Source organism: Falco rusticolus, chromosome 12 (genome assembly GCF_015220075.1).
Source record: "Falco rusticolus isolate bFalRus1 chromosome 12, bFalRus1.pri, whole genome shotgun sequence".
Classification (NCBI taxonomy): Eukaryota; Metazoa; Chordata; class Aves; order Falconiformes; family Falconidae; genus Falco; species Falco rusticolus.
This window is the reverse complement of record NC_051198.1, coordinates 24,467,423-24,494,047: the sequence shown is the minus strand read 5'-3', so window position 1 is coordinate 24,494,047 and position 26,625 is coordinate 24,467,423. Positions and strand designations below refer to the sequence as shown.

Sequence of the window (26,625 nt, the reverse complement as noted above, 5' to 3'; positions counted from 1 at the left end):
TGTAATTCATATACTTTTGATCAATTCCAACTCATGCCCAATTATATTACACTAAATTAACATAATTCAACAGATGTTGATATTTAAATGTTTTCTGGCATTCACATCTTGGACAGCTGTCTTAGAGCTTGGGGAAAAGGCAAACATTTAGAGTTAAATGCTGAACATATGCTTAAATTACTAATTAGAAACAAGAAAAAACAATGCATTATCCTTTCTGAGGGCAGTAGGCCTCTGCTACAAAAAAATATCTGAGAGACTCAATTCACAAATAAAGTACGTAAGTGACTTGAGATTGGATGTCAAAACATATGTAGTGATGTAAGTTTTTACTTTCCATGGTGTTTGCTAAAATTATGCCAGTGTGGAGTTGAATGTGTCAGTATGTAGGGGTCAGGTAAATTTTGGACTACTGCTGTGTCTGAATGACACTTAAAAGTGCTGAAAAAGATAAAGGAGAAGAACGTATTAGGATATAGTGTTAGGTGATGAGGTAATCTGATGGGGCCGGGGAAGATCGTGTTCACCTCATAATAGGATTACACTAGGACTTCCAGTAATACAGGTATGTCACCCTTATGTTTAAAGTTACATTGTGAACAGATTGGCATAGTATGAAAGGAGTTCAGTAGAGTTGCATGGTTTCATCACATCTGTTTAAGTTTTAATAAAAGGAAAATAAAATGCATAGCTCTTCCGGTTAAATGTAATGGTGGTTTTCACACTTGTGGTGGCAGATGAAGCAATCTGTTGTATCGATGATGTCATTCTTCAGAAAAGTCTGAAGAAAAGCTTTACTGTTTGTAAAGGGTGTGAAGGTATCAAGTGTGGAACTGATTGCACCTGAATGTCTGAGAAGTGATACCAAGAAGAAATACATATTCATCTTCATAATCATTAAAAACTAATATATATGCTGCATATGCATTATATTTCATTATTATATTGCCAGTTCTTTAGCACTGAATGAAAAGTTTCCATAAAGATTTTAGTTTATAGACAAGACTCGTTTGCAGCAGTACTGGTCTACCACTCCTTGACAAGAGATAATCCTTTCAACACCGCCAACATTCTAGTGTTGCATGGGGTGGGGGTGGTTCTTTCTACAACCTGCAGAAAGTTAGCATGAGGGAAGATGTATGAATTTCTGAATTACTTCACACATTAAAAAAAAAAATCAAGCGAAATATCAAAAGAGATTAAGTTTCTGATTTCCAGGAATCTGTCTCCTGATGCTGTGTATCACCAACGCTGCTTTTGAGGATTCCGTAAAAGCTGTGAAAATTTCCACAATTCACTTGAGAGGGTTTCATGGAAGTAGAGGTACCCTTATGTACAGTCTAAGCATATGATCTCTGTGTCCCATTATCAAAAGTTTTTTGGTTTGGTTTTTTTTTCTGGAGAAAACGCTCAGGTGAGGAAGTGTTCACCAAGAATGCATCTGTCTCGGCAGCTTTGTTGTAGACACTTAGTATACTGACTTCCCAGGTTGTCACCAGGCACACGTGCATGTAATGTCTCTGTAACAAAATAAATTTCAGACGTGGATTTGATCTAAAGTCAAGTAAATTTGTACTGAGTGAGGTTCATCTCAAATGTTCTTAACAAACATTGCTGGATAGTTTTTCAAGATTGCCCTCTGTCGTAATACTAAGATGTGGAGACCAAATTTTCATTCTTAAAGCACCTGTTTTGTTCATTTTTAACTGCCTTCATTTACTCCCTAGAAGCTTTGACCTCAAAGTAGTGTCTTGTGCATCTCCTGGAAGTGCACATGCACTGTGCGTATTTTAGAAAGCAAAAGAACGTAGGTACCTTCTTCAGAACAGTTAAGGAGCCATCCCTCCCCTAACTGTCCACAGGGCACATGCCTTACCACGTGTGTTACTGTTCTCTGGGCATTCAGATTGGAGACCAGAGGCTGTGTCCGTGTTCTGGCCAAGCTGTGTGCTACAAGGGAAAGAGGAGATCTCTCCTTACAAAATTCCTTAGCCATTGCTTTTCATATATTTATCCTCAAAAACAAACGTGCCTTGCACATTTCAGTGTAATACTATGAAATCATCACGCATCTTTTCTGTGGTTATATTAAGATATGTGCCAGAGGCAAAGATTAGAAGTGTATGTTATACCCAGATAACACAGAAGAGTCTTCCCGTATTTACAGCACCAAGTGTGTAGTACCTGTATTTGAATTGATACCTTTTGATTAAGTCCATACTTCTGGAGAATCAGTCTAATAGAAGTGTAGAATTTTGTGTTCATCTTATCTGATTAGCTAATAAGATGATTGGATGTTTAAAAATATATATATAAAAACCACAGGTTTTTGATGGTGTTTATGTCTAAGGGGATCATAAACTGTTCCATGGACCTGGATGCTTTTGAAGCCATTGTCTGCCACTTCTGGACATTTAGGAATGTATAGTAGGAGTTAAAGTTCATCCAGGCTCCCTTACTTAAGCAATGCTAATGGATGCAGTTCCTTGGGCCACCAGATAACTGGTGTCTGCATTTTAAACCATGTAAGAAATGAGAGAATCTGCACTACAGGTCCATCCTGTGTAAGGATATAAGAACTATTTCTGTGATACTTTTCTGTAAAAGGTACTTAAATAATGGAAAATCTGCTCAGATTATTCTTTGATTTTTATGAAGTTGAGCTATTCTACACATTCAATTATTTTTTTTTATTTTATTGGCTTGCTTCTGTGTTATGCAGTTGTGAGTTGTGTTTTTTTCATTTTTAACTGCTACTCTGAACATTGCTTCACACACTCCCTACTCAATTTCAGTTTATAAGAAATTGTCCAGTCATTTCAAGCTTATGGTGAGTTGTGGTCTTCTGCATTTTTTCTTCAATCATATCCATATTTAAATCTATTCTGTACCTATATTTTAAGACAGAGAACTGACAGTTTGATTTCCCCTTCAAAATAATTCTCTTGGGTCCCTTCTAAATTGCAAAGCAGTCAGCTCTTGCCTTATTGTAATCTCTTGTGCAGAAAGTTCACTTACAAACTTTTATCAAACCTCTTCATTAGCTGAAGCATTCAGTGGTGATAAACTTGCAGAGTTCTACAGCCATCTGCAGGAATGCATTGATACTGTGGCAGAACGGTGTGTGTCGCTATTTACTGTGGATTTGTTCCTCAGGTGAGAGAGGTGTTAATTGGAATATAAGGGTTATGCAGGTATTGATCATTACTGGTTCATCTAATTATGAAATAGAAATCTGTCTTCTTGAAAACATTCTTTCTTCTCAAAAACATACAGGATTTTCCAAGTTAGAGTACAGAAATTTAATAAATATTGTTAAACAAAAAACACGCATTCTTCCACGTCTGCCTTTGCATGAAAGTACTGATTACTAACGGTTTTGTCACAACCAGAACATAAAGCCATCACCTCCATTGCTTACAAGCAATCTGAGCAATGTTGTAGTGTCATCTGGTAAGTGGTTTGACGCTAAATATACTAAGAGATAAAATTAAGTTTGCCTTCAATGATGTTGTAACCGTTGGCACGATTACAGTGCACAAACAAAAGCAACTGCACTGACACCAAGTAAAGCATTGCAGCTTGCAAGGAAAGGGACAGCTGCTGGCGGCAGACAAAGTGAAGTGACCAATGGACGTGTTGTTACAAGGATATAAAATACACATGCAAACTTTGTGTATCGAATACACTAGTACCCAGGGTTCCCCCAAGTGAGATGAGACAGTCTCGCTAGTTTAGGCTGTTGTATTGGTGCCTGCAAGACTAACGGCTTCGTTGCATCTTTCTGAAGAGACTGGAAAAATTGCTGAATTGAAATAGGGTTTTTTAATTTGGGAGATAGGGGGGTTCTTGCATTTTCGTGGGGTTCTGGGCATTTGAGGTTTTGTTTTCATCTTTTTTACACATGGGATGACAGTGATTACAGAAGCATGTAATAAACCAGAGAGTATCTGCCATCCTGCACCCGTTTCATGGTATTATCACCAGTGGCTGGACGGGTGAACTTGGAACTCGATAGTGCAGGGCTGGTAACTACTAGTGAAAGAGTTAGGAACCACTTTGTGTGCTCAGTTGCTCAGAAGGTGAATTGCAATTAAAGCAGCGCTGCTGTAGGTTCCCCTGCAGAACAAGATGTTTATTTGGGGAATGTGACCAAATGGTCCATCAGCTGCAAAGGTCAGGGCAGATAAAAATCCGACATAGCCTATTACAAATGCCCTGGAGAAGCGAACATTTGTAACTGCAGAAAAGGCACTCATCAAAAAATATTCCTTACTAAGCTATGAAAATTACAGTAAAAGACATTGTGTTGTGTAAGCATGGATAGAAATGTTTGAGGAGCTTAGAGACAATTCAGGCATGTTACCATAGTAAGGGCAATTGCCTTGAAAAAAGAAGTGATAGGGAGACTAAATATTTAAGGAGGAGATAACAAAATTTCTGTCAGAATGAATGTTTGTCAGAAGCGTGCATAGACGCTTGTGAATTGCTTTGCATGTCATTGCTTCTATAAAAGTATTTGCTGTATCAAAACTATTTTTATTGTTTATTATGTTTTATTTTATTTATTTATTTATTAATATGTAGTTGTTGGGTTTAGTTGCTGCCTTCCCTGTCTGCCTCCGGTTTTGAGGCTATTTACCATGTAAAAAGGAGACTCTAAACACCGTGCAAGATGGAAAACAAATAAAAATTGACAGTGGCTTTTCCAGTGTTTTTGGTTTAATACGCTGAGGCATGACACAACAGCAACAACAACAATTCTTGGCATGCTAGCCTAAGTTCACACCAGCCGGGCTTTTGCAGCCCTCCGATTCCCCCTGCCCCAACTTTGCCGCCGCTATGGCACTTGCAGGCCTGCTCGGCCGTGGTGCAGCTGATGCCCTGTCCATGCTCATATCTTTTGTATTGACAGTGAGTGTTCTTGCCAAACGCCAGGGACCATAGTCACATCTGTTTGTCTCCCAAGCTTGTCTGAGGCTGCTTGGGAACACTTTTTATCCAGAGGGCAGCTTTAACTAGGCCTAATACTCTGAAAAGCCTCTATTTGTAAATGCATAAAATGAGGCGACAAGTTCCTGTTGTCTTTCCTTAAAAATTATTCCATTTGACACTGCTTGCTCCAGTGCCTGTCACCAGCACGTCAAAAGCCAAGTTTTCAGGCAAGGTGGTCTTAACAAGTTTTATTTTTTTCCCTAATAAAATGCCTAGCTTCCCTCCAGAGCACTATTTATAAATGATAGCTGGAAGCAAGCTAGGGGTAAGTAGAGAGAAGTCAGGCAAATAGCTTGCTGTTTTTCTGTAATCCACGCTTTTCTGATTTAATGCTAAGAAACATAATGCCAAACTCGGCCTGATTGAGGGTCAGAGTTCTCACTGCTTTATAATACCCCCGTTACAAACGTTTCAAAATGTACTGTGCAGCTTCAGAATACTACTTATTTTGTCTAACCTGCCAGTTCCAGAGCAGTGATAGTTTCTGTCTTTTCCTCAAAAAAAAAAAAAAATTAAAAAGCTTGCCTTTTTTTGTTGCTGTTTTGTTGTTTGATTTTGTGGGGGTTTTTGCTATGATCTACATGGGCAGCACATATCAAATGTTAAGACCTGGTGAAAGCAAATGCTACTTCAGCATCATGAGTTAGCTTAATGTTTGATGGTAGTGGCCGTAAAATTAGGTTTGACAAAGCTTAATTAGTGCTCTGACATATTGTTATTTATTTGTGGTGTACAGAATTTTCAACGATAACAAAGAAATACCCACTCTCACCTTGGCTGGTGATCAGGTGGTTGTGCTCAGCAAAGGCGAATGATTCATTTATGCTGAAGGAACAAGGCTGCCTTTCAGACACTCATTGATTTTAAATTAAAAAGTAACTGCTATGTTCTACATGAAGGGTGACAACAATAACAAAGTAGTCCTTACTTATTGTTATTTGTTGCAACTCCATTCGGTGTGCCTGGAGGAAAAGTGGGGAGACCCCAGTACCATAATCTTACAGATCAATAATTTAGATATCTCAATGTAGTGTAACAGATAATCAATTCTGGGTAAAATAACTCAAATGCTGCTAGCTGTTACTGCTGTGGCTCAGGTCTTCAGGTTCAATTGCCTGACTTTATTAATTTTTATCTTTCATCCTACTTGTATTCCTAGAGACTTTGTCCCTTTTTCATTCGGAAGAGAAACCGGAGAGCTGCATGCTTTTTAACGTATAATTTACCACACAACTTATTCTGTGTGTTTAATATCAACATTAACCATTGATCTATTAATGATTAAACATATCCTAAATATTTTTGCTCTAATAATTTTCCCCATATTATATTTAAATACAAATTTCCTTTATTGTACAATCAGTTATCAAAGGATTACATTTTTTGATTTATTTCTAAATTTATCACTGAACTTTATCACCATGTTAATGTACCAGTTCAACAGTGTTTTAGTTTCCAGATGTTAGAATAGGGCACAATTTCAACTTGGAAGGCTTGCAAGGAAAATGTCTGGTTTAAAACAAAAAGAAATAACTCTTGAAATAAGCGTTCACTGGGGGACGTTACATTACACGTCTGTGTGAAACTTAAATTTCTTGGAAAATTTTACAGTTTGAATGAAAACGTTCTGGTACTTGCTAATTTACTTTAACGTTCTAGAAGAAGTGTGTAGAGGATTGTACATTGTCGTCTTTTTCATCAAAGCGTTGTCACTCTTTTACATTATTGAGCAGATTGGAGGTCTCTCAACATTATATGACTATTTGTTATTCATTTAGAAGCAGCAGAGCTTTTAAAAGTTTATAAATGCAGTAAAGGACAAGTCATATATCCACACTGAAACCAGATCCCATGAGTGACAGTGTTACTATGCTACAGCAGACAGTCAGATTTAATCCTCAACTTGTATTTTTATCAAAATTCACTACATTTCTGTGGCAAGAATCATACTTCTCAGCAACATTTATGGAGACAGATTAAAATTGTAAAGTGTAGAAATTGCTGCATTTTTCCCCCTTCTGTTCTAGTTCTTTCCAGAAAAATGCCAGCTACGTATAATCTATTCCACAGGCACCACACATTGCTTTAAGAAAAATAATAAATATAATTGTCCTTTAAGACTTTTTATATTCCAAAATCCAATATTTGGAAATTCCAAATTTATCCTTTTCTGTGGTACCTGACTTCTGATGCCTGGCTTTAATGCACTAAGATTTGCTTGTTTGCCATCCTCTGCAGATCCACTGATTTTCCAGTCTCCAGGTGTAAGGTCATAATTGTTTAATGAGTATACCAGATAGTATGCTTTCATGTTACCATTATCACAACCTGCTAGTGACTTAGAAAAGGATAAATTGCTGTGCTATAAGTTTATTTCACGCAACTTTGAAGAGTTTACTGTTTTGTGTTTTCTGATTCATTCTTCATGTTACCTTTAAAAAAAAAATATAATACTTTTCATGTAATAAACGTTGTTCTGACAGTCAGGCATTACTAGCCAATTGATAACCTACCAGGAGTATTGTGATCTCTTTAGATAATTAATCTTAGCTATTTTCCTGTCAGGAGCAACAGCGAGTTTGTTTTATGTTGAGCTACAAAGATTGCCGGTTTTGAAAATTAAGAAGCATTCCCTTTATATTATTCATTCCGGCAACAATTTATGATGCTGCATTTAGATACTGAGCACTTGTCAACAAACATAATTATGCTTCGATATAAACAAGATTGGTGGCTCGACGGTGTAGTTTCATCTTGGTTGAGAATGTTTTGATATAGGTTCAGATTATACAAGCTGTGTATTTGGCGGTTTTCTTCCTTTGTTAATAGTTTTCTCCTATAATTACTTGCAGGCAAACCAGCGTACATTTAGGATCCTTGTGCATGGGAGACATCAAACGGAGAAGGAAAGCTGCTCCCCTGCCAGGACCCACAGGTAACCAATTTCCCTGGGACAGAACACAAAATACAAGATGTTAAATCTCTAAATACAAAGCAGTAGGTCAGCGACCTGAGGAAATGCTTCATAAATTCAGTAACTTCCCGTATAACTTCAGATGTGTCCTATCCTTATTTATTAATAGAGATTAGGAAATAACGAGGGTCTCCTAATTCTCCCCCAAATATTTCCAATTTCTAGTCCTTTGTTGCACACCATTCTTTAAAGAGAATAAATCTTTTTTCATATACTGAGAACTGTAGACAGTGAAGATTACCGCTTATGTCTGTTCAAGCCTTACAAGGTAGAAGCCATGAGGCAACTTTTTTTTTTTCTGTGAGGAATGCATATGAATACTATAAATACCCTGCACAATAAAGATAGGATGTGAATACTTGGGCAAACAATTGAAAATGTGGAGATAAGGCTGTGAAACACAGCTTTAAAAGTAGTGCTGTAGATTATATAGGAGGCACTTGGAAGCACATTTCTGAATTTTACAGATGCGAGGTCACAGCCCTGGATGCATTCTGCTGATGTCACAGCTGGAAAATGACTTTTTCAATACTTAGCAGTGATTTATAGGACCCTCATCAGTTTGTTGTTTTAATTATATACGTGCGTACTGGAAGGATTAGATTGCGTGTGTGCTGGTGTGAGGCTTTTTATATATTGTTAATATGGAAATCTGGATTGCATGTCCTAGTCGTATATCAATTACTATAGTAACATATGCAACATATACTGTTCTTCAAATAGATGTCTTTAGAGAAGCCTAGTATTTGTATTCCAGCTGAATACCCCCTCCTGAAAAGTCTTTGTTTCAAAGCTCAGTGGCAGAAACAGACCTAGAATAACATTTAAAATGTTATAAGAGCACCTTAGTGGCAGCAGTATGGAAAAAGAGAATGTATGGGTCAGTTTCTAAGACTCTGAACATATGTGAAGTGAGAAAGGAAAATACTTAATAGCTGAAGAGAGAATAATATCATTATTTCTACAAGGTGATTTTCACTTCACAACTTTCAAGTACTAGAGGATGTCATTTTGTACTGAGAGGGGATGAAGTATCATGAAATTAATTTTATTATTCATTTTATCTTGGGCTTTCAGCGTTCAGTATTTTATTTTATAAGCTGGCTCCTCTGCGTAACTTTGCAAAGCCAATATTTTGATACTAAGGCAAATACATTATGTGGTCATTCAAAGTTACGTATCTATATATTCACAGATTTAGAGATTGTTTTGCCCCCAAAGTTTGCCTTTACGCGGAGAGCAACAGAGAATAACAGTGGCTAACGCTGTTATGTGACATGCCTTTTTAACTAGTATGTGGGGTTTTTCAAGTTCAAGGTAATATTTTCAATTTTGATCTGGGCAGGAGGACTGAGAATTATTTATGTGGTCTTATAAAAGGTTTTTTCTACGTTTCATCATTGTAAATTTGTATGCAAATGGAAACTTTGGTAAACTTCTGAGTAAACTTACAGATATGTGTAGGTAATGCATAACATATTATAAATTGTAAGTTTTCACAAAAGCTAACCCTCCTACAGCTGAACTGCTGTTTATCCATCGCATTCCTTGTTTGTCTTTGTCAGTATTTCATAACATTTTATGACAGGTTTCCTTTTAGAAGGGAAATACATTTGGAAATTTCATTAAGAAGAAAGATCACCATTTGATTATTCTTTCAGTATTAGCTAAGGTATAGGAACAGAAGAACTAGATTTTATATAGAAGAATTTGTAAAATTTTTTCTTGAAATAAAAAAAAGGCAAAAGTTGCGTATTTACAGGAACAGAAGTTGGAAATGAAAAAGGCATTGTTAGTAATTGACATACTTAACATCATAGTGAAATCTGAAAGGCTGTCTCTAAATGAGTCATTAATTGCGAACATTTTCTTGAGCTGTATGTGTTGCAAATAAGCAAAGTTTTACCAACTATGAGCCAATCCATTGAAAAAAAAAAAAATCCCGTCTGCATTTTTTGAATAAATTGCATTGTTCAGAAATGTGAAAGAAATACATTATATTAAATTCCTGTAGCACTATGCACAGTGTTGAGAAATGGTCATTTATACGTTTAGCTTCAGTAGTACTGAAGAGAAGGACTGGTGATCCTAATGAGGTATCGAAACGTGTTCTCTGGTTTTGAGTCTCACAAGGGTAGCACCTGCTACTTTCAGACACCTTACAAAGCCGCAGACTTCTGTAGCAAGCAGTGTTATTGGTTAAACATTTATTAATTGTGACAAGAACACCCAATTTATTTCAGTACTCCAGCTTATTTACTGCTCTTTCACCTTTGTATTTTGTATTGAAAAAGTAAAATGAATATTGATAGAGTTAGATATTGATTTCTAAATTTATAGTCTGTTCTCAGCCTGGAGTCAAAGTCACATACCAATAGGTTTGTGTATATTAGTAACAAAGGATGTAGATTTACTTGTACAGCGATGAGGAACTATTGAAGCAAGAAAGTTTGAGCAGCACAGAGCATTTTATAGTTTCAGAAATGTCATTTGTAAAGGTGAAGAAAAGCTGTGTTGAAAAGCAGTGAAGAAAATGGGAGATAATATAGGTACAGATTGTTAGGAGCTGACAGTACTGAGGCAGGAGTGTCCTATTCTGCCTTTTCTACTAAGATAAATTTTCTGGTTTATGGATGCTTGATATAGCTCCATCTGTGTGTTGTGAACCTGGATAGTTAATTAGTTTATTGACTAAAAAAAGATACTAGTAAAAATTCTTTCCTTACTGTGATTTCTTTGAAGAATTAGGTGTCATACATTATAAATACCTACATTTTGCACAGCTTCTTTCCACGAAACCAGTATTATTTCAGTGATTCTAGTCAGATTTGGGACCAGGTCATTCTCAATGACTTTATGCCCTCTTTGACTACCTGAGTGGTAGAGCTATTTCACGTGACACCCTGACATATTTCATTGCAGCAATACAGTACCCTCAAGTTTGTATAAAAACCTCTTAGACAAACTAATTCATTCTCACAGAACTAGCCCTAGAAAAACTGGGTCCAGCATTAATGAAAATAATAACAAAAAAACAACAACAAAATTTGCATGCAAGAGAAAGGTCATTCTCTGCAAAGTATTACTACTATTTGAAACAGACACATTGGGAATATTTACAGTAATTTCAGTCAGATTACCTAGTTTACGTCTCGTATCAAACCAGCAGATGCTATAGAATTTTAGAAGCCATGTTCATACACCGAATATGTTTACCCCAGTTCCTTTCCTATTGACTCTCCATCTTCTTCTGTACAAGCTTTTTTTCTCAATCAGCTTCTGTTAAATCCCCAAGATCTTTTAGATTTCTTTTTTAATAAAAAACCTCTAAATCTTAAATGTTGGAAGAAAAAACATGAAATTCTGCTTCACATCAGTGGGATGTTAATAACTTAATTTTCAGAACATAGGGAGTTTGATTCAGAACAAAAAAATTTAAGTTTTACTTGTGTGCCTTGTAAATGGCTATTTATTTCTATTTGGAAACAATCTTTGCTCTGTTGCTTACATAGCATGGTTTACAGTTTGGAGCAGCATGGAAAACCTGCAAAAAGTAACTTCAAAAAGAGAAAGCTATGGTGTACTTAAAATACAAAAGAGAATGTGCATATAAAATGTATAAATTTACTGTGCATGTTATGGGGACTTTAATACTTCTATTTTGCAAAAGCAAATTTCAGATGTCATTTTCTTTATCTAGTTGGCATGTTGCATGCTACACTTCAGGCTGGTACTGATTGAAATGACCAAGTTAAAAGTCTCATTTTAAAGAATGTGTTTTAATGAAAAATATGACAGATTCTTAATTACAGCAGAAATACTGAGCACTGCTATAATGCCATCATGACTCACTTTAACAAGGTAATCAAAAGGGTACATGTTTTCATTCCTTTTTAAAAATTGCCAGCAGAACAGCTAAGCAAACTATTTTGCTGATGCTTAATATGTCAGTGATTAAAAATCAGACCTGAATATCTGCAGTACCAAAATGATGATTTGAAAAGGATTGTGATTACACTGTGATAACAGAGGGTGCTGAGGCTAAGTTTGTGGTGAAGGTCAGCTTAGACAGTTGCAGTGAAAGGGTAGACTTTTGTGTACTTGGGTGAACTGGCAGTAAATTTCCAAAACTCTAGACGAACTGTTATATGCCTATTTTCTTTTTGGCTGGGTTCCCTGCTTTTCTATCTACTAAATGTTACAACTCCATAGACAGAAATCCCTTGTCACAGGACAGTCTGACACTGGCATGTGTTGTGAATGCTTTCCCTCGTTGCGTTGCACCACTTGTTATCCTTAGTCTACGAAAGTCCTTTCTGGCGCACGCAGTATATCTGCTTGATCATCCAGCCTATGGATACTTTTTTCTTTCGTTGGTTTCTGCAGCAGATTAAATTCTAGGGACCCCTTTTTGTTTCTTTGTTTTTCCAACCATATTGTCTCACTAAAGCAGTTCAAAAATGGAAAGATCACAGGGTGCCATCCAGCGTTGGAAGCTGCTGTCCCTTCAGAGCAAAAGGCCTTCCATGTTGAGCTTGAGGTCATTGGTTCAGGTGGGACCCCTTGCATGTAAATTCCAGAGTAATGAGGAGAGCTCAGTAACAAAGTTCAGAAGAAAAGATCCACAATACGACAAGAGCCAAGCTTATACTGAGAATTTGCTGATGGATTTCTTGTGATCTAGAGAGAAGACAGTATTCTTCAGGCTGTACACATAGCCAATATAAAGTCAGCCTTGAGGTTGATAGATGACTCTGCCAGTCTTTTCTAAATGCTGTTGTCTTCTGAAATACGGAAGGTTCAAAAATAATTCCTCAACTTACTCTAGGAGTGTTTCCTAAGGTAGCTGTTCCTGGTTGTGGAAAGCATTCACATTGCCTCCATTGGGAGCTGGACTTGATCTTCATGGTTCCCTTCCAGCTTGAGACATTCTGTGATTCTATTAATTTTTTTGGACTTTGCTGTCAAGAATTATAAACCAGCTTAACAGAGAATATCACCACTGAGAGCATCCTTAATATATACGAAATTGCTGCTCAAAAGAAGCTAAAGCAGGCATTTTTTTTCCAGTTCCAAAGGTATGTCTCATTAGATGGTTGTATACTTGAGGAATGGTTTTGAATGAAACTGAGAGGTGTCAGCAGGGAGACTCATCCTCCAGATCAGTTATGTGCTCTGGAAATTCTGCTCATTCTCTACCAGATGCCATAATGAAGTGGTTCCCCACAGAGAGAAGCTGCCTTCATTTTGGATGCAGTTTGTTAGAAGCGTCACCTTTTTCAGAAGGGCTGATGTACATTGTGCAGTTTTCCTAGAACTCAACCGGTAAAAGCAGTACCTGATATTTCTGACAGTGTGGTTTAGATTGGTAATACCAAAGGACATTTGTTAACCAGAGAAAGTTTGGGAATTAAAATGTGCAAGGAGGAAATATGTCTAGTTTTTCCCCAGTCAATCTAACTTCTATTCCCAGCTCTCCGTAACAACCTCTCAGTGGATGGTGGCTAGTTTTACTTTCTCCTGAGGGTATAGGAAGCGCTGCTGCAAATAGGCCCTGCTATAGATTATGCAAAAGTCACTTTTCTCAAAGGTTTGATAGCGTGTAATTTATTTTTGAATAAGAAAGGCCACCTATGCATAAACCTGATAGCTTTATGCAGAAGGTTTTTTTACCACTTCAGAGGAGTAAAACTAACTGTTTAAGATGTGAGAAAATATTTTCATGATGTGAGAATATAAAATTAATTGACCAGGTTTTCAGTACAGGCAAGTTTGGATTTCTGTTTTCTGTCTTTCTATAAAAGCTTCGCAATCAGTAGAAAGGTTTCTGATAAAAGCTGTTGTAGATACCTGTTATACTGTGGATTTCATAAAGAAAATTTTTGCTTTTGATTTCCTCTACAGTCAGAGGAAATTTGGATTTATTGATTGTAAAAGAAGTTTACCTTTCAGCCTATAGATTGACACTGCCAGTGCTAATGTGGTAAGTAAGATTTGTGTTCTGATGCCTTCATTACTAACAGAGGGATCACAGTGGGCATTGTTTGCATAAATAAATAGGCAAATGGTTATTTAGCCCATAGTAAAAAATATGCAGATATATTTGCCTGGTTTTAATGAGTTAGTCTTCATCTTTAAATTAAGATAATTTGACAGAAGGGAATACTCCAACTGTACAGGCAGAGAATAGGCAATAGGCACATCTCCAGTGTCCTGGCAATCCATCCCAACTTGAGTTAGGGTCAGATAGAGCTACCATGGTGTGCCTGGGCCTAGTATCAGTTTAATCCTCAATCTTTCTGCTGAAATTAACAACTGTGCTGTCCGTTTTGAGAGTATTACTGTGATTTAAATCCTTTCCCTGTGGCTTTCAGTATAAGGTTACAAGCCTTTTTGTAAAAGTCAGGGAATGCTTATCAGAAGGGAGCAATTTGCTGAGTTTCCAGGGGTTTGAGGAGAACTTTGGAATGGTCCCCTGTGAGAGTGCTTCTTCCTATATGCCGTCCGGTGGCAGGCGTAAAACTGACCTCCTCTGGAGCCAAGTGAAAAGACAGTCTTGGGTATTCAAGAGATTCCCCTTACAGAGGGATAAATGGGAATCTAGTAATTCCAACTCTTCCCAACCAATTTTAATAGTAGCAGAGACTGAACAGGCGTGAAGTTACACTTTACACACAGTGCAGTGCAGTAAAGCATGGCAGGAGCAGAGCACCTGCAGATCCATGTTCAAGTGATGCTGGGTGACCAGCTGACCCTAAAGTTCGGTGTCTCAATTTTCATCAGTTCATGGATTTATGTTTATATATTCAGGACAGTTGAAAACAGATTTAAATCTAGGGTCTGAGCTGCAAGAAAGAATGCATTTGCCCATGCTGCCATTCCGCGACTATTGCTTTAATAGTGGGTGTGGGTAAACACTGAGATTTCCAACACCTGCTGAAGCCGTAGCTCTGTCCTCTCTACTATTTCTCTCTCTCTGCTAGCTAGGGTAAAATACAATGCAAGCAGGCTCACTTGAACTATAATCATTCTAAGGTTATTCTTTAGACACAATCTTAAATAGCTTGGTGTGAGGAATATATATGAAAGTCTGGTGTAAAAATGCAATTTCAAATATTTAGCTAAGTAATGTAGGATTTTTGTAACTTTTTTTTTTTTAGATATACAGCCACAGCATACTGAATTTTGAAAACAACTGCAGGTACTGATTTTAAAAATCACAATATGGCTGTTGGCTATGCTCACAATGTTGAGCACGCAATTATCCAAAACAGTTTTAATGTAAGCATCTAGGCAGTCTGATTCCCATTTTGCTACTTAGAGCTGGCATAAAAAGATATGCTACAGCAGTGTGTTATTCTAATTACATTCCTTGTAAAATTGTCTTATGTATCAGGATCAGTCCCTACTGTTCCAAGCTCATCTGCCTAGTGAGGAGTCAGAAAAGAAAAAGAATAGATGGAATATTAAATGCTTTCAGAAAATGAGGGGGAAAGTGCACTGGCTTTTAAAGTAAAGCAGCATGTATCGTTTCTCCTTCCATTGGCTGTTTATCCAACATCAATACAACACTTTAGGAGCCAAATTACTAAACAAGCTGCCAATTAGGCTTGCAGTCAGCTGGATAGATTAGTGGCTAAGAGAGGCAGATACAAGATTTTCATCTCTTGAGCCAATTACGCAAGTGAATTACCATCCACAATGCTCCTTGGAAGATTTGAAGTAGAAAGACTGACTCTGCTGTGATAGACATAAGTGAGATCCAGGGTAGGGGGTAAGGGTTAGCAGGCCATGTATTGCAAAAATTACCCAAGCAAAGAGAGATCCTTCTAGGAAAGGATTTAAAGGATTTAAGGCTGCTGGGAGCGATAGAAGAGGAAATAATAGTTGTGGTATGGTCTGCAAAGGCATTGCTGTTCTGCTCACAAGTCTTAATCATATAAAAGAAAGATGAAAGGCCAAGGCTATATTTATGTACAGTGTCATTTTCTTCAGAACTGTTTAAAAACCCGTTTTCTTAACATCAAAAATAGTTCGGTGGCCGGAGATGAAATTACTTCAATATGCCTTCATTTGTTTCTTACAGCTGGGGGGAAGGGAAAAAAAAAAAAAACAAAAAACCCCAACATTTTCTTAAACAAGTGTTATTGAAGAGATTGAACCTGGCTGTATTCTGATTTTATTCACCCCAATATAAACCAAACATGCTTGATGTTGGTCTCATCCAGCAATTGGACCATACAAATAAATATTGTCACAGTATGGTTTGTGGGGTCACAGTTCCTTTATTATTCTGTAATAAATGATAACTTAAATGATGAGCTTTTAATCTTTAGAAGCATTTTGCAAACAAAATGGATCTGTCAGATCAAAACTGTGCAGAGGCTCATTTGTTTCTTGCTGAAGATGATGTGCAGTGGTGTAACATTGTTTCTTAAATATGAAGTGAATTTAAAACCTGAACTTTTGCAAGCTGTTGTATCCAAAAATGATTAAACAGATGTGGAGCCTGCAGCAGCATTAGACCTCTGATCTGATTTTAGCTTACAGATGGAATTAAATTAATTCATGGCAATCACTGTAAAATCAAGGGTATGGCACTGAATACTAGTGTACTCTTTAACCAGGACATACCTGTCTCAACAGCTGTTAAGAAAAGATTACTTACCTTTATTTTTCATTGAAACCTGCCTTTAATGCCATAATAAATATCATACCGAAATTAAACTAATGTGATGAGGTTTTGTTTTCCCCTTCCCAGTTTTGCCTCTTTCTGCTCATAGGTTCCATGTTCCATGTATGTAAGGTCATATGCATAATATGTGTACACCTTGTAGTGTGTTTATTCATATACACAAACATTTGAGGATTGGCCTTTATTATTTCAGCTGGCAGTATGGCAAAGGGAAGGAACATAAGTGAGGGTATTTTACAGTGCTGTCTGTTCAAGCAAGTTACTGTTCCTCGGTGTTTGCTCCTCGCTTGTGTAACGGCAGCCACTTCTGCTGCAGGACTACTCATCTGGTAGATCAAGAACCAAGTTGTTAACAGTTGCTAAAAACATTTTCAGTCTATAGAGTAAAAAGGCTCTGCACAGGAGATTCCTACTAATTATTAGTACAGAGACTTCCTCGTAACTCCTGGAACCCCACAAAGCTTCAGATGGCAATAAACTTAGAAAAATGCATCCCCACTTTTTTTCTTAGCCCAATTTTCCGTATTTGTTTTTTGTGGGACGGCGCAATTGAGTTGATTTTGCTCTTGCTCCTGGGTGGGTCGAGGCTGAACACGTCCCACAGGTAGCGCAGCTGTTTCCAAGGCCAGCGTGCTTGGACCGTGCTGCCTAACAGGCCCTACTGGCTACTCCAAGAAGTGTGCCGTAGGCATGAATTACAAACTGAACTTGAAGATGAATATTGCAAGGACAATTACTGCTTTTAATTAGAAAATAAAAGCCCAAAGCACAAGAATGGGGGTCGGGGGAATAGCACACAGTGTAGCATGATTTTTAAGAGGTCTCTCCCGTCATGCAGTCAATCAGCAATGCAAATTTTTTTTTTTCCCCCAAATGTTGAAGGGACGTGGAGTGGAGGAAGATGGCAATGCCACTATCCATATTCTTCTGAGTCAAGTAAAATATGTTGCATTACAGATAATTTTTTCAAGCAATGAGTGAAAACTGCAGAAATATTAAAGACAGGTATAGATAGCATTCATATAAAAACTGACTGTACTGCAAAAGAGTGGCCTGCATATATTAAATATTTTTCAGAATTAAAAGCTATCCATATTCACATTTAATTCAGTAATTAGTCGATTAGTAATATAGGCAAGTTGGGTCAGGTTTTGCTTTTGCCTTATTCTTGCTGCAATAAAAAGCCTCCAAACACATCATCCTTTGGACAGCATATGTTGTTTGATTGCCCAAAAGTGGGTTGTGAAGTCAAGATTGTGGTGGTTTCTTGTAGTTGTTTTTTTTTTAATCTGGTGACATCTGAGAATAAAACAAACTGTTCAGGAGAGGTTTGTCTTCTAACGCAAGGTGTTAGTGGAGGGAAAAATAGTTACAGTATACATTCTAGAAGGACTTGTATGTCTTTAAAAACAAAATACTCCAATTATCCTGTCAGTCACAGAAAAAAAAAAAAACCACCATCAAGCTACTTCAGAAAGTATCAAAAATAGAAACATCGATGTACTAAAAACCACATCAGGGTACAAATTGTTCTTTCACGTATCTCTTTTTGTGAGGTTGCTCTGGCTGTTTTTGAGAATTGAAATTCATATAGAATGGTACATGTATTAGAAGAAAAGCTTTGGGGGGTTTTCCCCCAAATACACTAACGAAAAAGCTGTTTACGTTGTCTCAGGCTATGCCTTGCATACCATTCCAGCAGCATTGCTGGCTTTGCCTAAGCAGCATTATGAGTACTTCAATATTTTAGATATCTAGATGTCACAAAATATACTCTTAGCCTTGCTCTTTCCTGCTTGGTGGAGCTGTTGGATCTTTCTTCTAAGTTTCCACCTTAATTATTCCACAGGCATTCATTGAAGTGATGCTTCATTTCTTACCATCACTTGTTGTGAAAAGTGGACCAAAACACAATTCCAGGGTTTTACCTGTGAGGTTTACCAGAACTTTTGTTGAACAGTAGCCTTTTTTCTTTCCCCTTTTTTTTTTTTTTTTTTTTGAGCTAGAAAGTATAACTAAGAAGGTTGCAAAGCCTGTGTTGTGTATGCCAGGCAGTGTCAGGGACTCATCTGTATGAAAATTGCCTCTGCCTGTGGGGGCCTGAAAAGAAAAGAAGTCTTGGACATTGAATTTTGTGCTGGTCAGTTCAAGAGGAACCCTCTTGGGGACTGGAGGCTGCTGACTTAAAAGCCTTTATTTTAAGCCTAGCATTAAGCATAGCTTCAAACCAGTATTAAAGGATGCCTTCTCTCAATGCATTTCCCTTTTTCTTTGTCTGAGGAGCTGAGATACTAGAAAGCTGTCTACCTTTTATGTAGCCAGCGTTTTACTGAATATGAACAGATCTGTGGTGGATAATGCTGGAGTACTATAAATTCATCATCACTATCATGAGTTTTTTAATGTGCACCTCTCATTTTGAACTTATGTGTATGCAGTTTCCACTGTGGGGCTTTGCTTTTTTTGTATATGTGTGATAATTGAAGCTTTTCAGAAGTGCATGTTCAACTTTTATTGTGTTCTTCTTTAGTAAGGTAATATAATCATGAGCCAGCTGCTCATCAATGGTAAACTCTTGATTGAAGACATTGTACTCTCCAAAAACACAGTCTCCTCCTGCAGTATTTTTCAAAAAGTAGCAGTCCAGAATAAACAGGTACAATGTTAAACAGAGAATATTTGAAGCTGGGCACATGTTGGGGTTCTTTTTTTGTTCTTTTGTCAGCGGGGGTGGGAGATGCTGAACAAAGCTGAAAACAAAATCCAGCTGCCTACATGCAACTGCTTGTGTTAGTTCAAAAACTTCAGCTTTTTAAAATCTTGTATGATGTAACTTGCTAAGTTTCAATGCGGATTGTTTAAATAAATATCATTTATATCCCTTATGCAGGACGGTTATGTATGGGAAGGCTTATCCGTGCTTCACCTCCAAATTCTATCTTGAGGAGTTTGGTGGATGGCGGGGGGAACAGCTTTGTTACTTGACTTCACTTTCTTTTTTTATGACACATTCATGGAAAAAAAAATAATCTGTTACTGAAAAAATGCATCTGTTACATTAACACTTGCAATCTTGATGATCTTTTCTGCGGTATGTGTGCAGCTTTTCTCAGACATCCTGATGGTACAGAGAGAAAAGTGTATAAACACTTAATGGTATTGAAAATACCGAAAGTAGACTTGGATATATCAACTCTCTCTTACATGATCAGTAAAAGAGAAACTGAGTAAAGGTATAGCTGAATTTGGAATACTAGACCACTTGTCTGTACTGTTTCTGTAACAGCTATAACTGTTTAATCAGAAAATTGTGTTTTACTGAATGAGATCTTAAGCATTGATAAGTATTGCTAAGAATGGAGAAATGGTCATGTTAATATGATGTGACTGTATAGGACAAGAAATTCAGGTAATCTTGCCTTGTATTGGTGTATTGGTGGACTTGTGCAGGTGATGTGTGTTCTTTGATGGAAATGTAGAATCCACTATATTGGTGTATAAAAGATTTGTGACAGTATTTCATACTTAAAAACTGAATGAGTCTTTAAAAACATCAAAAATAAAGCAGAGCTTAAGACTGTATTATTTAGATTCATATGCAGTCATGCATATAAGGTCAACATGTGCAAAAACAGCCCGTTCTAGCAACCTGTTAGGTGAATTAGGAGAATAAGAAGGTTTAAGGCTTTAAGGGAGATTATCCTGCTCTTCTCCACATGGCGGGCAGCGCTGATTAATGCTGTGTGTTTCTTTAATCTCAGGGTTTGTAGGTGAAAACACCCAACCAATCCCAGAAAACAACATTGGAAACAGAATGCTTCAGAGTATGGGCTGGACTCCTGGCACGGGCCTTGGACCAGACGGCAAAGGGATGGCAGAGCCGATACGAGCTGTCCAGAGACCAAAAGGACTTGGACTTGGATTTAGCTGACAGAATGCACTCTGGCTGCCCAATAAAAATAAAGCCTAGAATTAATTTTGAAAGGAGAAAAAAAAAAAAAAAAGAGGGAAAAAAAAAAAAAAAGGAAAAATGGCAAACATATTATTTGTTGTGATCAGCAAATCCAGTTATTCCTCTCTCCGGGATGATGGAAGTCGATGTGCTTCACATTAGCTACACCAGCTGCAAGGTGCAGCCACAGTGACACAACTGGCATTCGAGTCTGACTTTATAATGGTGCTAAAATGTACAAAAACTTCTACTTTTTTATTTTCTCTGGTCTTAAAGTTTGTATTAAGCATAAAATTCAGTATATTCACCTTTTTTCATGAAAGCTTCTAACCCAGCAGGTTTTAGTATATAAGCAAATTTATTTTTTTTTGTAAGTATGATTTCATCTCGAGAGTCTTGATAAGAATTTGTCAAGGAAAATGGAACTTTCTACAGCTGTTGTGTTTTTCCCCTTTTCAGGCAAAGTTTCCAAACCTGGTGTTTCTAGCGATTAACAATATTTGATTGTTAAAAGATGACATTTTGCCCATAAGGTGTACACATTTCCCACTGGAAGGTGATATGGGGTGCAGTTTTGTATAAGAGCATGAAAAATGGCTTTCTTTTGGTAGGATGCCATTCCAACATGTTTATCTGGCAATGTATCACTGTCTTCCACATTCAAGCTCAAAAGTAAAGCTTTTATACTTGTTTTCACATTTACGGGATGATCTTTTTTCATCAAATATTTTAAAAAGTTAAAGATTATTCTGACTTGGCTTTCCCTTTATATTAATAATCCTCAGTGTTTCTACTTTTAAGAACAGTTTGAGCTTTGAACCAGGAAATTGTATTTTAAAGACGACTGCCTTTTCAGTGTTAATATTCTGGGGTTTGGCATGTTTTAAACAATGCAGTGTTCAACATCATGTTACCATTGGGTTTGTGATCATGCTGGTGCCAGTGAGCCACAACCCTTAAGGATCATGGACAGAAAAAGGGCAAGGAGGAGCAGGATTAGGGTGAAGGAAAGGAAGGAAAAAGGTACTTTGATGGCATCTCACAAATCTAAGCTAGCAATTTAAAATCAAGAGGGATCATTAAGTGTTTTAATCAGTATCCTAATGTATCTAATGTCAGCAGAAGCAATTTCATTAAGCACCAACCAATCAAGCTCCTAGGGTACTTATTGGTCTGCCGTATAAAACAAATTCCACTTTAAAATTAAATGATAGGGCTGAAGGAAACTGTTGTTCAGGTGGACTAAGGAGAAAATCCTGCCTCCCTCCCCTCCCACCCCTGGAGTAGCCGGCAATATTTACCCTCACTGCAGAGGTAACAGGATTTGATTCTCCAGTCTTTCTTTTTTCTTCGAGAGGAGGATCTTTCTCTTCCTCTGCTCCCAAACTGCAGAGAAAAATACTTACTTCCAGATGCTTGCAAAGATATTTCCTTAGAACAAAAAGAACACAGCTTCCTTGATGTGACTGTGAAATACAGTGATGAATTTTAAGTGCTTTTATTACTTTTTCTCTCAACTTCACCTGTTTTTCCAGAAAAATTAATACTAGGAAAAGAAGTAGCAGCATTATAGCATTGAGTTTGCTTAAAAGAAATGTTTGTGCTTTCCACTGTGAGTACTGTTGGTTTGGGAACATGGTTTCACCGTACATGTAGTGCCGAGTAAAACTTTGGTACTTGATACTGTTTTAAATGATAGCTGAATGCATGTTCTCTGAGTTTCAGGAGAACTATTTATTGCTGTTTAAATACTTGATATGATTGTGTGGTTTTGCTTTTTGAAACAGCAAGACATTTTAAACAGACTTGGGATTTTAATCAACACATACGCTTTTTATTGAAAGGTTCTGGGGTATAGCATAACGCGTGTTTCCCACTTCAATTATCTCTTGCACAACTAAACTGAGTTAAAAACATTCCATATCCAAAGGATTTCAGGGCCACATAATTGCAAAGGGCTGAGAGCCTGAAATTCTGCGGCTAGCAGAGGTGCCCACTTGTATAAGCGTTATTTACAATAACGAATTTACCTGGCATGCTTCGGTTCTTGCGATGCAGTGTGCTATTGAGAGCAAGGGAATTCTAAAGAGCTCTTTGTGTTGTACACCACAATCAAAAATTCCTTCAAATAATTTTTAAAATGTAAATTGTGAAAGTGAATCTTTAAGTTCTGGTTGTTCTAGCTTTGTTTGCAAATATGTAAAGGAATGTTCATTCCCTATTAAAATCCATTGTTTTGCTTTGGTTACAACCCCTACATATCTTGGGCTGGAAATTCTAAGTACAGCACATATAGCACTTGTTTGAAGTATTTCTGTGCAATTTACCATAGCAGTAGATTCTGAAGAAATCAGTCTACAGCTCCGAAAGTACTTGAAAATGTTTTCTGTTTTAAAAAGATGAGAGGGAAATAATGGATACATGTTGAGAGAAAAACTCTTTAGTCCATTCAACTCTTCATTCATCCATGCATACAGACAGATACAGTGAAGCAGCCAGCCTAGTAAACAGCCATAGTGGAAGAACTACTTAGTCTGATTGGAAATCTTACAACTTTTTGTTTTAAAATAATCCATTAGTGAGAAACTATTAGACATTAAGAATAGTCAAATTGATTTTGATATAGCGATAGATATAGTTTGTCTGTTTTCCAGCAGGTATTCTCATAGATGCCACAGCTGACAGTCAGTGTTACCTGTTAGAAGCTGTAGAACAAATTGATTTATTAACATACTTTAGAGTTTAAAGAGATTTTTTTTGTTGCTGTAGAATTCCCATTCTGACTCACAGTATCATTTTATTTCTGTTTTTCCACATGTCGTAGGAGTGGTTTTAAAAGATACTCCAGTAGTGTGATTTTTGCACAGTTAAAACTAGTGTTAAGAAACAAAACAAGAATTAATTGTATTTTTTTCTTTTTTGAGCTGTTGCAATGTTAGTTGCCTTTGAAACAGGGCAAAGTACTTGGATTTATTGGGGTTTTTTCTTCAGGTCCTCCTCATACCTAACTTACAATCATACCATGATACCTACTGTAAAGCTGGCACATGTTATTTTAAAATACATATGCAAGTTTTTCAGATAATAATTCTTAATAGTTGTGACACTGAAGGTTTTTTTGCCTATATAAATAAATATGGGATCATCTTGTATCTAAAAGTTACCGTCAATCACTTGTCAGATTCTTTCCATCTAGGTGTTTTATTAACCAGTAGCTCAGCTGTTACCATAATATTCTTCCTCTGCAGAATGTTTGGTGAGGAGACATTATGTATTATCAGCATTGCATTTTGCTACATGTTCCATGGTGTCTCAAAGTTCTGTGAATTGAGCCATTAACTGTTAATAAAAGAAACCCATGAGCAGTATCTTATTTTTAAATAAATATTTGTTGAAGTCAGAGAAGCGTTATCAATATGCTCATTTTAACAAGTTTGTCCCTGCATTTGTCTTTCTGCAATTAGGTCAATGATGGGTGTAGAACGGCAGTAAATAGCTAAATAATATGTGTAGAATGCTTTGCTTTAACAGCACAAATGCAAGATGAAATAAAATAAATAGACTGTTCTTCATGGGGTTTGTATGTTCTTTTCTTCAAAGTGCCCTGATCGATAACATCGTTACTGCACAGGGGAGTAAAAAACATGCTGTTTCTGAAAATATAATTAAGGTTGCTAATATCTTGTACTGAGCAGATGCATATTATGCTAAAGCTACTATACTACCTTATATGTACCTTTTTATTAGTACTTTTCTAGGTTATTATTATCCATCTGAAAAGGTTACACCACGATGTCAGGAAATGCCTCATTTAGGATGTTTGCAGTACTTGTATTATCGTATTCTTCTGAGGCGTTTAAATACAAGTTCCCTTCACTCTTTAAGTATGTGTACACTTTGATAACTGTGACAGGACTTTGTGCTTTCTCTTCAAGCAGTTCTCCAAAACTGTTCCTCCAAAGAGAACTCTCACACAGCCTTTGGTTTACTTTCCCTCTCCCCATGCTCCCAGGGCAGTAAAGGCATATCATAAATGAGGATCCCTTCCCTCATACTCTAAAATCAAGAGACTTTTTAATTAGACTTCCATCCCTAGCAGCGTTTTCAGAAGTGGTGGCATAGTTAGCACACAGCAATTGCATAACTGAGTTACCTACAGTAGAGTCCCATACCTAAGGGCAGTGTGTGTGTTCAGTCTGAAAAGACGCAGTGTAAATCATTTCTTTTATCAACCTGTAGTCCAGCTGTAAAGCTAACGCAAAATGTTGAAAGGGAAAATGGCATTTTTAAAGATTGCTATATGGTTTTGCTTTGAATTCTCCCTGGAAAAGGTTTTATTGTGGTCAAGCGGGGGTTTTTTGCAGGTACAGTATTTAAGACTGGGATATTTTTTTGTTTTTTAATGACTTCGCTACACTGGAAAAAGTCTTGAGGAGGTGCGGCAATTTCAGCATGGAAGTTGTCCTTGTCTGAGGAGGGGTGTTTTGCTAAATAGAACTACATAAAAACTTTACCAGCATAGATTGATATAGGCTGTATCTACTAAGCTATAAGAGAGTTTGTACAGTAAAACTATCAACAAACTTTTTTAATGTAGGTGTGCTTTTAAGTTATTGTGGAAGACTACAACAGCAACAAACATTTCATGACTGACTGGTAGTAAGTAACTCTAGTGGAAATAGGGTTTGGGCTTCCTATGGTTCCCTTCTTCTACAACAAAACGCATGTTGGGAGATATGTTGACCATGATGGTATATTGATTTTATTGCAAGATTCAGTCTTTAAGTAAAAGGCTGAAAATCACTGAGATTCTGTAAACTGCACCTACGAGAACTGTGTTTATTAACAGCTATGAAAAGTGGTTTGAATTAATAAGAGGTATTCCACCTATAGAAAGTTATGATTTTGCCCAACTGCTTATAGCATTGCTATGATGAGTCTAAGAACAGCGGACTCTGACTTCTGAAACGGTGAATATAAGACATTAGTCTCTGAGGAATGTATATTTTATTGTAACATAGTCACACTGATTAATTATGTGAGCTCATTAAAATATTATCTTTCAGAATATTTTATCATAGAGATGCTCAATTTAATTGTGCCTTGTCCTTAGTGTTGTCTTTCATTCTTAATATTTGTCCATTTTTGTGAAAAAGTGTAACCCTATATATGTTTTAAGTGATAATAACCAGTGTTTCTCTCTTAAAGTGTTATCTCATTCATGTATGTGCGAAGTGGTACCATTCAGTATTTTCCATCATTTCTGCTAGGCTGGGGAAGTTGTTCCTCAGTACCTCCCTAGGCCAGTTTTCTGAATATCTTACTGTTGCCTTCGTCAGTTGTAAGAGATTTTGACACTGGAAACTTGAAGTTTCTTCAGCCTGGGCAGGCTGTTGTGTTGGCTCCTCTCCTTCCAGTGGCCGCAAGCTGATGAAGGGCCACTGATGAAGGCTGTGAGATAGGTAATATTTTCTGCGCATAAACACATCTAGTGACTTCAAGACGTGAAGTACTACATAGGTCTAAAAATAAGCCTGCATGCAAGTGTTTGCAGATTGGGGCCTTAACTTCCTTCCCCATTAAAAGATACAGGTCCTAAATTTTCCATGCATCAGAGTTCCCGCAGAGCCCTGGAGTCAGCTGCCCCCTTGCTGGATTGTGCCCACCCATCTTCAGCACTGACTGTCTTCAGAGCACCTCTCTGGCTGCTGCAAGGTACAGGTTGGCTCGTGGGTCGTGTTGATCTCCGTCCTTCCAGTACCAAACACAGTACATCCCGGCAGTGCAGGGACTCGGGGTGCCTTTTCAACCTGGAGTTATCTTCATTTTGCACAGCTCAAAACAACACGCAACAAACCGCTCACATCAGGTTGTCTGGGCCACAGTCAACACCATCAGGCAGGCAGTCTAGTACTGCGTGGCTGATTCTGTGTGTGTTATGTAGTCTTTCATTTCAGCAAAGTAACAACAAAAACAGGAAGAAAAATCTAAAATGTTTTCAGTTCAAGA

The 26,625-nt window shown here is 37.2% G+C and overlaps 1 protein-coding gene across 1 annotated transcript in view; it reads left to right on the top strand.

Annotated features, from left to right (window-relative positions):
* The window catches only part of GPATCH2 (G-patch domain containing 2), a 126,311-nt gene extending 102,123 nt beyond the window's left edge, over nucleotides 1-24,188 (top strand). Inside the window, exons 9-10 of the mRNA XM_037405497.1 lie at nucleotides 7,848-7,930; nucleotides 20,426-24,188. Coding sequence (XP_037261394.1) covers nucleotides 7,848-7,930; nucleotides 20,426-20,595 — 253 coding nt within the window. The 3' untranslated portion in view covers nucleotides 20,596-24,188. The remainder of the gene's footprint in view (nucleotides 1-7,847; nucleotides 7,931-20,425) is intronic.
* Nucleotides 24,189-26,625: the final 2,437 nt, after the last annotated feature.